Below are 11,471 nucleotides of genomic sequence, written 5' to 3' on the forward strand. Positions count from 1 at the left end.
GTCTTGAGTTTTACACCTTTAACTAGCTCCTACACCTTAATATAATAAGGTTCAAAAGGTGTGTTTTGTTATGTGAAATACTGCAGAACCATATATGCAAAATTCCATTGTTCAGTTTTTCCTAACCAAATTTGTTATTTTGTGTTGGATTTTATTTCTACAGAGCATACACAATACATTTAGAGAGCAGTTGAAAGCCTGTTTAGATTAATCAGCTCACTCCTACCATTGCACATATAACCTTGCCATCACTGCCAGTGGTTCCTTAATTAAAGTATACAAGTGTCATGATGTCCTAAATATCATAAACATCCTTTTAACATTTAGCTTACAAATAGCAAGTCAAGCACACACCTTGATGTGCACTTTGGTGCATAACACCAAGTAACTTTGCTTAAGGCATTTTTCCTTGGCTGTAATGAGACAGGAGGCTCCTGTTACTTGTTTTATCTCTATTCTACAGACACATGTAATCCTGATTGTGCAATTTTTTGAATGTGTTTTTCAGCCTCCTTTTTATGGCAATTATTCATCTATATTTCAGGTCACTGATGATGACAAGCAGATATTAGCATAACACAAGATTCTCCAAAAAAGTGTTGTCTAATACAGAAAGGGAAAGAAAAGCATGAAGTATGTAAATCGATACTTAAGTTAAATATATTCTGCTTCCAAAATTTCATCTAAACTTTAATTTGGAAAATATTCTTGAGGGTGCATGGTCCAAATGTTGGCCAGCATGAAGTTAGTTTAGGTCAACTACTGCCAGGGTTCTATTTGTATAGGTTCCTTCATCTGTAAAAAATAGAAATACGTACAACTTTGTTCAAAACTTGAATCACTATGATCTAAACACCTTCTATAATGTGTGTTTTTTTGTTAGCTATTATACAGCTATATCACACCCACCAGAAGTGAAAAATATCACAGAAGGTCACCAGTGAGAACATAAGATATTTGTCTAAGATGGTGCAAGTTCTAATCTTCAGAACTTCAGGAGATTTTAGTCCACACAAGAAGAAATTATGTTATGCCCCAACAGTCTCGATAAACTAAACCATCTGCTTTTCTGTGAAAACTGGTTCAGATAATTTTGTTTTACAGTGCAGATTCATCTCAAATTGCTGATTTTAGCAATATTTTTAAATGGCAAGTCACTGTCTATCATCATAATTCAGTATGCTGAATCACTAGCATCCACACAAGTGATTTCATTTAGAGTTCTTTAGAGATCAGCATTTTAAAAAGCTGAGGCTTAACTCATAATCCATAAGTGAACTTCCTGCCTACAGGGAAACAGAGTGAGCTTTTGCTGCACTTTCTCCGTATTAGGAGAGACATGATTTGCCACCTAAGGAACATTCAGTTTTTCAGCCTCATAGACCTATCTGTGGCAAGACACAGCTTTTAGACAGTTCTATGGCACTACCATAGAAATCTGGAAAATCCTATGGTTATGATAACTTCAGAATCACTAAATTAAATTTATTCATAGATTTCAAAGCCAAAAAAAAAAAAAAAACCACCAACAAAACAGTTGTCTTTTCTCTTCTTACAAAGAATCAAGGCCATGGAATTTTACCTAGCTGTTATTGTGGATAAATTGTGTGATTGTAAAACTTTTTATTGAACTGAAAATGTTAAAAAAATATCCAATTCTGAGCCTCAGAACTTGTGTTTATATTGTGTTGGGGCTCAAATCAGAATTTTCCTTTACTTTTTCATTGATATTCTGGTAGAACTAGCTGGAATAGCATCCCTCTGCTAAATTTTGTACAAATGCATAAAAACAGAGCCTCATACCAACAAACTGATTGTTTAATGCACAAGATAGGAAGGGTATGGATGGGGGGAAATGGAGAAATAAGTTTAAATATCATAAAATCATAGAATAGTTTGGGTTGGAAGGTTATCTTTGAAGGTAACCTTTGAAGGTGAAGTAGTCCAAACTCCAAACCAAGATGGGAAGACTAAACTACAAAGAGACTGATAACCATATTCCAGTGTCTTCCACTCCTGCTGTAAGAATTGTGTAAACAAGTGCTAACTACTTAAAAATCCATCTCCAAAGAGTTTGTCTCAGACCACTCAGAAAATCAGTGAATGTGAACAGGACTTGAAAGTGCCACGGGAAGAGAACTGTCACGAAGACCAAAGGGATGAAAATAATTGCATAAATATCACAAGAGTCCTTCTCTCAAGTGCTTACACCCTGAAAAGGCAATTAACTGGAGCAAGGCAGGTATTCATAACAGCTCCTGGCAGCCTTTGACACTGCTATGTTTGTCTTCCCTTTCCAGCTGTGAGCAGAAATCAGATACAAATAAATTGTAGCTATGTATAATATGTAGCAGAAAAATACTGATTATAGACATGCACACACACACACCTTATACAGTGTTTCTCTTTTCCATGTCTTCATTTATCTGGTAAAACAATTTAATAGTAGCCAGACTTAGAAGTCTGATACTATTTGTTATTGAAAAATATTTGCAGTGGTGGAAAATGCAGCTTCCATCAAGTGCAGACTTTCAAAATATTGTCCTTCTTTTTCTGCTACCATTTATTGCATGAGATGAGGAAAAGTCCAGGGAAGTTCTTCCTTATCTGGGGAGCATGTGAACAGTGCACACAATAGCTTTTTCTGTGTGTTTTGTGACTACAGGACAGTCATTACTGGTTAAAATACACCAGGGAATTCCAAGGCGCAAAGGGCTCTCCTACACATCTTCCTGATTAGTAGCCCTTTTCTGCTTTGCCATTTGTCAACCGCTCAATGAAAGCGGAAGAGAAGAGGAGGAGGAGAAGGAGAAAGAAGGAGAAGAGAAAAGAAAAGAAAAGAAAAGAGAAAAGAAGAGAAGAGAAGAGAAGAGAAGAGAAGAGAAGAGAAGAGAAGAGAAGAGAAGAGAAGAGAAGAGAAGAGAAGAGAAGAGAAGAGAAAAAAGAAAAGAAAAGAAAAAAGAAAAAAAAAGAGAAAAGAAAAAGTCCCTGAGCAGAACAATCTGTCATTACTCATGTTTGAGACACTATAATTTCACACAGAGCAACAGGTAACAATTACTGCTACAGGAATTAGGGCATACCTGTGAATAAATTGATATTTCTTGTCTCTCAGCAGTGCCCCAATCCTCCCACCTTTACAGAGATCCTGCTAAAGCTAGTGGATGAGGATGAACTCAAAAAGTTTATCATCACATCACAGCCTTTTCTCCAGGGCTCAGAGGTCTTGTGTGAGATCATGTATGAATATAAACCAATTACTTCAAAGTCTCATCAGTTGTCCCTCCCCGAGGTTATTTCAGACCATGTCATTTCCTTTTAATTAAATAGCTTAGTGCATGTAGAAAAATAGTTTATTCTCAATGTAAATACATATCCAAACTTTGGTCCAATTTAGGATCATAGGATAGAAGTGAGGCTTTAGGATTTGCTACAGATGGGTCACAAGCTTTGCATTGACTCATGAAACTTTTGGAATTCTTTACAGATGTAGGTTCAGATGAGAGCTTGAACAACTCCTTGTCAAGTTGCTACACGAATGTTTTGTGATACAGCTTATTCAGCAGGGGAAAGGAGCTGCTTCCTTTGGCATAATCACAGGATGACTGGCACAGTGGACAAGCAAGGCTGTTGGCAGTTATTAGTAGGTAAAGATGAAACCTGAAATAATATCATTATTGACTAACTAGAGGTCAGTGCAGATGAAAGTATAAACCAATATGATTTAGAATTATTTTAATCAATTTAAATACTTGTGAACCTCATTTAATGCAGGGAAATACTATATGCCTCCATGGAGAGAGAGAGAGAGAGATTAAAGAATTAGTTCAGAGCAAGCCTGGACTAGAAGAAGGGTCAAGACTCCTAAGTCTTCAAAGTGCTAGAAAATAAATGAGATCACGTGGCATTGTGCTTGAGGCTAAGCCTGGTCTTGGGGATGCCATCTGACTGGTGGCTGACTGTCTGGCTGCTCCAGAAAACAGCAGTCCTGCATCTCCTTTGCATCAACACTGGTGCTTATCTGGTCTCACCCAGAGCTGGTCCAGGCACAATGACTCAGTGTCCTCCTGTGCTGGCCTGCAGGCAGCAATGGCTGGGCATAGGAAAGGGGACTACCTCATACTGCAGCACTCAGCCATTGCTGAGCTTAAATGGAGTTCAAGGAGTTGCCCAAAGTGGCAGCTTTCCATTTCACAGGTGTGCAGCAAAGAAGAACACAAAGATCTGTAAGTACTTTGAGTCTCCAGTGAAGGCAGACTTTCTCTAATAATTCAAAAAGGTCCTTTCCCCATTGCAAGAACTGAAGAAAATGGCAACATAGTCTACTCTTTACATTTTGGACGCAAATAATTGTCATCTAAAGTCTTTTATAAATACATATCCCAAACATAAGTTCTCAATTATTCTCTTCTAGGCTGTGGGATTCAAGAGCATTTCAGCCTCCAGAGTCACTCACACAGCAAGGGAGAGGCAGCATATAATCTAGTTTTCAACTAAATAGTCAACCATCTTCTCCTTGATCAGGCTGATTTACAAGGTGAAGTTCAGCTGCACAAGAAAAGGATTCCTACTCTACAGTAAATAACCAGTATATGCCTTCTATAAAGTTTCATGTACCTCCAAACCTAAAAACTTTTGCTCATCACCAAAAGGACACTAAACCAGAGCCCAAAACATCCCTTGCCATGAGCTACACAATTGTTTCAATTTTCTGATGCTTTCAGTGTTTCAAAGCCTTGATTTAGTTTCACCATTGCTCCTTGGTAGGGATGTACTACAGTGACCCCACATATTGAAGTACACAATAGGCTCTTTGAGGAAATTCTGGAGGGTGGAAAGTCAGTGGAGAGTGCTTTGACTGTGTTTGCTCACTAACCTAAATTACTGAGATTATTAACACTAGAGCAGACTATGAAGAACTGCAGGAAAGCCTAATAAATTAGACAGCATGAGATTAGGTTTGTTGTAGATAAGAAAAGATGGTCTCAAAGGAGCAATTTGAAATTATTCATAAACATTCATTTCTAATCTAGCTGAAATTTCTTAGGAAAAGCTTAAGCATGACCTTCAGCAGTTCAAAAAGTATGCACAGAAATGCAAATGGGATACTCCTCTATACTGAGAAGCAGATGAAAATATTGCAGGGCTAATTGAAGTACATGTTTTCCATTAGTAAATGATATCACCTTTACTCTGGAATTCAGTTGCTGAAAAAAAACCACCTATTGCCTTCTGAAATTGCAGACTTGAAGGAGATGAATTGAAAATAGTTCCAGAAAGAGGACAAGAGATGAGAAGAAAAGGCTTCCGCAGAAGTTAAAAAGATCTCAGATAAAATTTGACTAAACAGTATATGGGACATCAGGAAAGGGATGATATTCAAGTAGCTTTTTTTATCTTTCCAAATTATTTTCCTTTGTGGGATCTGTGAGGTAAATTACAATTCTATGCAGTAGGAAAAGTGATAGAAGAGTCTATGGTTCCAGATAGAGTTATGCTTATTGTTTTACAAATTTTCTACAAGTATGCACAATTTCTGTGGTATAGAAATATGATGAACTACAGCTGCCACTACTTCAGAGCTCAGCTCTTCAGACAGGATGACATCCTCTAGAGATCATCAGATTAGGTTGACTAATTGACTGTTCTGTCCAAAAAAAGCCAGTCTTTTGACTTTTACAGCAGTGTGATTTATATTTCTGCACTGTATCAGTTTTTGGTGTTTGTTCCACATATTTTGCATCCATATTTCAAGGGTGGACATCCCTGCAAGGACTTGTGCCAAAGCTTACAGTAGCATGAAGACATGTAGTTTCTCAAGGATCTTGAGTTCATCTATTTTGAAAAATAGAGCAGAATGGCATCCAAATTCAGAGATAGTGAGCATCAAATGTTTTGGTTATTTTTCCCTGGGATGCCATTCATAGAAATCTCTCACAGATAACCCACCAAACACAAATATTCCAGGGCCAAAGAGGGAAATCACTATGATGCAGAGTTACAAAAACATTAAATAACAAAGAATTGTGCAATTGAACCCAATTAGCCATAATAACAGGAGAAAGACAAGGAAGAAGCGAGACAGCACAAGAACTTAAACCAAGTATTTAAATGTTAAATAAACCTTCTATTACTACATATTGGGGCAAGTACATAGAAGGGCAAAAAAAGTTGAAGGGTATACAACATGAGTATTTTGAGGAACAGCTGAGGGAGCTGGAGTTGTTTAGGCTGGAGAAAAGGAGGCTCAAGGGGGGCCTTATTGCTCTCTACAACTAGCTGAAAAGGAGGCTGTAGTGAGGTGGGGGTCAGTCTCTTTTCCCAGCTAACAAGCTATTAGGCAAAAGGAAAGGGCCTCAAGTTGTGTCAGGGAAGGTTTGGATTGGATATTATGAAAAAATTCTTCACCAAAAGGGCTGTCAAGCCTTGGAACAGGCTGTTCAGAGAAGTGGTGGAGTCACTATCCCTGGAGGTATTTAAAAGATGTATAGGTGTGGCTCTCAGGGACATGGTTTAGTGGAAGACGTGGCAGTGCTGGTGTAATGGTTGGACTTTATGTTCTTAGGGGTCTTTTCCAGCCTAAGCAATTCTTTGATTCCATTACTCTATGTAATTAGCCTGTTGAACACTCCCACAGGATATTGTTGTAGTAGTGAATACAAACATTGGTATTCCTGGCTTTTAATGTACCCAAGGCAAACACCATTCTCTGGATTCTAACACGTCAATAACGAGATTGAACTTGTGCTGTTAATCCCATTGTGTATGTCCCACCCAACACAGACACTCTGCAACTGTTTCCAGAGTATAAATTCAGCGTCGTATCCTTTTATATTAACTACTGTCAAATACATGATTTCGGGTCACAAAAGTGCTGCCAGTGTGGCAATTTGCACTTCCCAAGATCTACCCAGTAGCAATAGTTCCTTCACTTCTTCTCTCCCTATATCAGTTACTCAGGAGGACACCTATTTCCCTTTCATAATAATGCCAGTCAAAAACTATTCCCAACCTGTTAAAATTTTGATCTTTCTTCTTAAAAAAAAAAAACCTCCATATGAAAAAAAGAGATATTAGCTGAGTGGTAATAACAGGTAGGAAAAGAACAAGAACTGGTTCTTTTTTTTGTCTTTCACGTAAATCTTTCTATTTTTAAACAGACTGGCCAGTTCTGCTTGTTATTTTTTAGCCATAAAAGAAAGTTGGTTCAAGGTATGTCAGCATGATAGGTCTTGCCTCCATTTAGGCTGGAGGTATTACTTTTCAAGGATTCTTTTAATAGAGAATGAAAATTTTAGTGTCCAGAAGTATATGTGCTCTTTAAACTCTCTTCCTCTGACTTCTAATGGCTGCCTTGTTCTCAGGGAGGATTGTTAGGCAGTGTTCACCATTCTGATCTCCACCTCAAAAGCCGGAGGCCAACCCAACAGCTGCATGCATGGACTGTTTTAGTTCATATAGTGCTTCAGTAAAACCAAACCAACCAATCAACCAGCAAAAAAACAAAAGCCCACAGAGGTGCATGCACACACACACACACACACACTGATCTACAGCAGCTCATTTCACAGAAGTAAAAAGACAGAGAAGGTGAGCTTAAAACTGATTAAAAATTTTAGAAGGGTCACCATTACTTATGTTCTCAGAAAAGCCAATCACCAGCACTTAGCAAGTGCCTTTCTCCACACATCCCATATCACCCTGGGGTACAATACCATGCAATTCAAAACGTACATAAATTCTGCACCTTCTCCAGTAGCATCTGGAACTAGCAGTGGCCAAAAGATAGTATTGGACTGATGCAATAGTACTAGGCAAAAAACTAGTCTGATTGACTCAAATGTATTTTAAATGTAACCAGCAAAATATACTTGAAAGAAAAAAAAAACAAACTCACCATTCTGGAAACTAAGAGCTTTTCCCTAGATCCAAATTATGTTTTTGTTCAAGACATCAGTACTGTTGAAGGAGCACTTATTCCTGCTCTGGCTTTGAAACACTCTGGCGTGCCCAGGGTTCAGGTGGTGCTGGAGCACACCTGGCGAGCCTCCCTCTTGGGAGTGCTGAGCAATGCCTGCTGGAATGTGCAGTCTAGCAGGAACCCGGCACCGCTGGCTCAAACACACAGGCGTGAACCGTGGGACTACATTACCCATAATTGCCTTGAGCTGGTTTGTGATTACACCTGAAACCAGGGGAGGTGGCGTGGAAGTTTCACCTTAGGGGGGAGAGAGATAAGCAGAGGAGAAGGAGGAAGCATGTGCTCCTTGTGTGCCACTGGAACAGACAGAGGATTTTCTGTTTTCACATGCCATGCTGCAGATATACTGAATTGCTGGGAGGGGTTCAAAGAGTGGCCTTCTGATTAAGGTCAAGTTAGAAATAATTAGATTTACTGGCACTGAATACTTGTGACTGAAATTGCTTGAACTTGTATGACCGGTTTAGGCATCTCTGCATGTGAGAGAATCAGACAACTGGATATAAGGAAGCAAGTGAAGCAGGGGTGGCAGTGGCTTAACATATGTCTACAGAGGAGGGAATACAGAAACATTTGGCAGGGTGAGGAGAAAACGTTCCTTTTTAGCCCCATGTCCTTTAGGAAATAGTAAGTTTTCTGATACGTTATATTGCAGGTGTTTTTTTCAGTGACTTCAGAATTTCATAGAATAAAGTCTAGAAGGACAAAGGTTACAGGAACAGACAGATAAGAAAAACGTGCCAGGAATGTCACAGGGACTTGGAGAAGGGATGATTTGCTTATCCTGTTTTATTTGCTACCTGTGGGTTTATGACTCTTAAGACTCACAGCAGAAACCCCCCCTTTCATGGAAAGAGGTTTCACAGGCTTCCTAAACCTGCATTCAAAAAGTTGAAGTCAGACAGAATAAAAAGAAATGGAGAAAGGCAGAATCCTGGCTGTTTATGAATAGTGTTAAGTAGTGGGAAATTTCCAACAAATAAGCAACCTGCCAAAATAAGTGGTTATGTTTGATATGATAGCAAAGTGAGGTGAAATTCAGCAAACAGTTTCATCCTGAAAAAAAATGAAGTTGAAATGGCCAACTATTTCAACCAAATGTTCAATCCATTACAGCACCATTCAGAGAACTGAACACTTCCTCTCCCACCCAGTCCAGCAAACAGCCTTTCCCACCTCACCATATGTGACAAAGATGAAGAAAGAGATGCCCCATCTCCAAATTATTTAAGCAACAAGATAGATTTTTGAGAGAGCTTTATCCTACTGTGAGAAGCAGGATGTTAGAGTAATATAGCATGGTTATTCACTCTGTGCTAAAACTGCCTGTTACAGAAAAATTAGGTGATTTCTACTACCACTGCTTCTCTAAAGGCATAGTTTGGAAAATCAAGATCTGAAAATAGAAAATGTAGGACCAATAAGCCCTGTCAGACACCAGGAAGAGAAGGTAAAAATTTCCAGTGGCATTTACCCAGAGAGCAAGCATTTAATTTTTGTTATATGTTTCATTTTCTGAGTTTTTTGAGTTTTCTTGAGGTAGGTGATGTCTTTCATGTGTGTCTAATACTAATGAAAATAACAACCCAAACCAGTTGAAACTCACTGTCATACTAATACAATCCAATAATAAATTAAGATTTTGGTGACCTAAACTCTAAATTTCAATCTTTTTTCTGTTATGTCAGACTACTCTTTAAAATTTCTGTTTAGGTAAGGTACCTTCCCTAGGCTTCATTTCTCTGAATGGAACATCACCTCAGAAAAGAAATGTTGGCTAAAAGTAGAAGTATTTTCAGAGCCAGATGTTTTTACCAATCCATTCTTCTGAATAAAAAATAATTTTAAAAAATATTAGTGGTATTTTACCTTAAACAGAAAGGCTTTAAGTTTAGGCTAATGATTTTTAACATCCCTTTTTGTAGGGATTAATCAAAATTCAATTAAAATAGTATCCCTCCCAGCTGTTTCTCAGGTAGAAAATTATTTTAGAACCCATAAAGCTGCAGTTGGGACCCTGGTGACTCATATAAAACATATACAAGATTTGACTTGATCTCTGGGTCTCATAAAGCTATAGAATCATAAAATTATTTGGGTTGGACAACTTGCACTAGATCAGGTTGCTCAAAATCTCATCCAGCCTGACCTTAAACACTTCCAGGGATGGGGCATCCACAACTTCTCTGGATAATTTGTTCCAATGCCTCACAACCCTCTCAGTATGGAATTTCTTCCTAATAGCTAATCTAAACTTATTCTCTTTCAGTCTAAAGCCTTTTTCTCTTATCCTGTCCGTACATGTTTCTTTTAAAAGTCCCTTTTCAGCTTTCTTGTAGCATCCCTTTAGGCACTGGAAAACTCCTAACTACAAAAGGCCCAAATATTAATCTAGTCTATCTTGGTTTTCCTTGCAAGGGTGACCATCTATTAGTTCCCACATATTTATTAAAGTCTGCCACTTGTATAATAATAAAGTTTACCTTATTGTATAATAAAGTTTACCTTGAAGGCATCTAAGCCAGATATTTAAAAGACAGCACTGCAATAGTCTTCTACCACTCCAGAAATGTTCTGACCAGTCAGCTTTCATTTCCAGACTCTTCAGAAACCCAGACACTGCCACAGCTTTTTTTTTAACATCATTTGATGAGACACTGCAGTTTTCTGCAATTTGACTAGTTTTCAGAGCAAAGTCTTCCAGAAAGAGATTTAGACTCCTAGGCCTTAGGAATGCTAAATAATATGTGCACAGTTAATAAGTGCTTTCATGGGTTTCATTAACTGCATTGGTTGTACACACATGCTGTAACACACAGACAAAACCAATAGCAGATGCTGACAGGCTCATGTGGCAATGTTTTTTTCTTTTTTGTTGTTTGCTAAGTTTTACCCTTCTCAGATATATTTCTGTCATTGAAATTAGTGGAATTTAGGGAAAATCTCCTGGAACAGAAAAGGAAGAAATGAGGATAATTCCAAGATGGGAAGTCTGGAAGCTGGGAGGACATATATGTGGTAAGCCCTGGATGAAATCCAGATGTGGTGGGTCAGTCCATCTGAGCCCAGAAAACGTGCAGCAATAGCTGTAGAGTTGGTCTCCAGCAGCTGCCAACTCCAGGGCAAAAGCAGCACCACAAAACACTAACCTCGCTTTGGAGGTGGGTGAATGCCACCAAGACATATCCTTTAGCTTTTGTAATCTTACTGGTAGTGGTAGCAGGATAATGGACTGTTTGGGAGCATAAAAAATCACATGCTGGCTTGAAGTAACATAACATTAATGAGAAGTGGCAGCCATGTCTTGACTTCTTGCCTGATTACAGTATATGCTTTCCCCTTCACTGATTTTGTACTTAAATGACTGCATATTTTGATGGCTAAACCTAGCAATTACTTTAGGGTCAAAGGGCACACTTATTTTGTGTGTAAACATATTTTATTTGCTTGCAGCAGATGGAATATCTGGGGCAGAATGTAGCATATGCTC

At 38.4% G+C, this 11,471-nt stretch overlaps 1 protein-coding gene across 2 annotated transcripts in view; it reads right to left on the reverse strand.

Annotated features, from left to right (window-relative positions):
* MACC1 (MET transcriptional regulator MACC1) overlaps positions 1–8,122 on the reverse strand; it is a 50,078-nt gene extending 41,956 nt beyond the window's left edge. For both annotated transcript variants that reach the window (XR_014951605.1, XM_085567779.1), the window contains exon 1: positions 7,898–8,122. Coding sequence is in view for 1 of the 2 variants with exons in the window: in XM_085567779.1 (XP_085423905.1) it covers positions 7,898–7,900 (3 nt within the window). In the remaining variant the exon portion in view is untranslated. The remainder of the gene's footprint in view (positions 1–7,897) is intronic.
* Between the last annotated feature and the right edge of the window lie 3,349 nt (positions 8,123–11,471).

Source organism: Lonchura striata, chromosome 2, assembly GCF_050655825.1.
Source record: "Lonchura striata isolate lonStrDom1 chromosome 2, ASM5065582v1, whole genome shotgun sequence".
Lineage (NCBI taxonomy): Eukaryota > Metazoa > Chordata > Aves > Passeriformes > Estrildidae > Lonchura > Lonchura striata.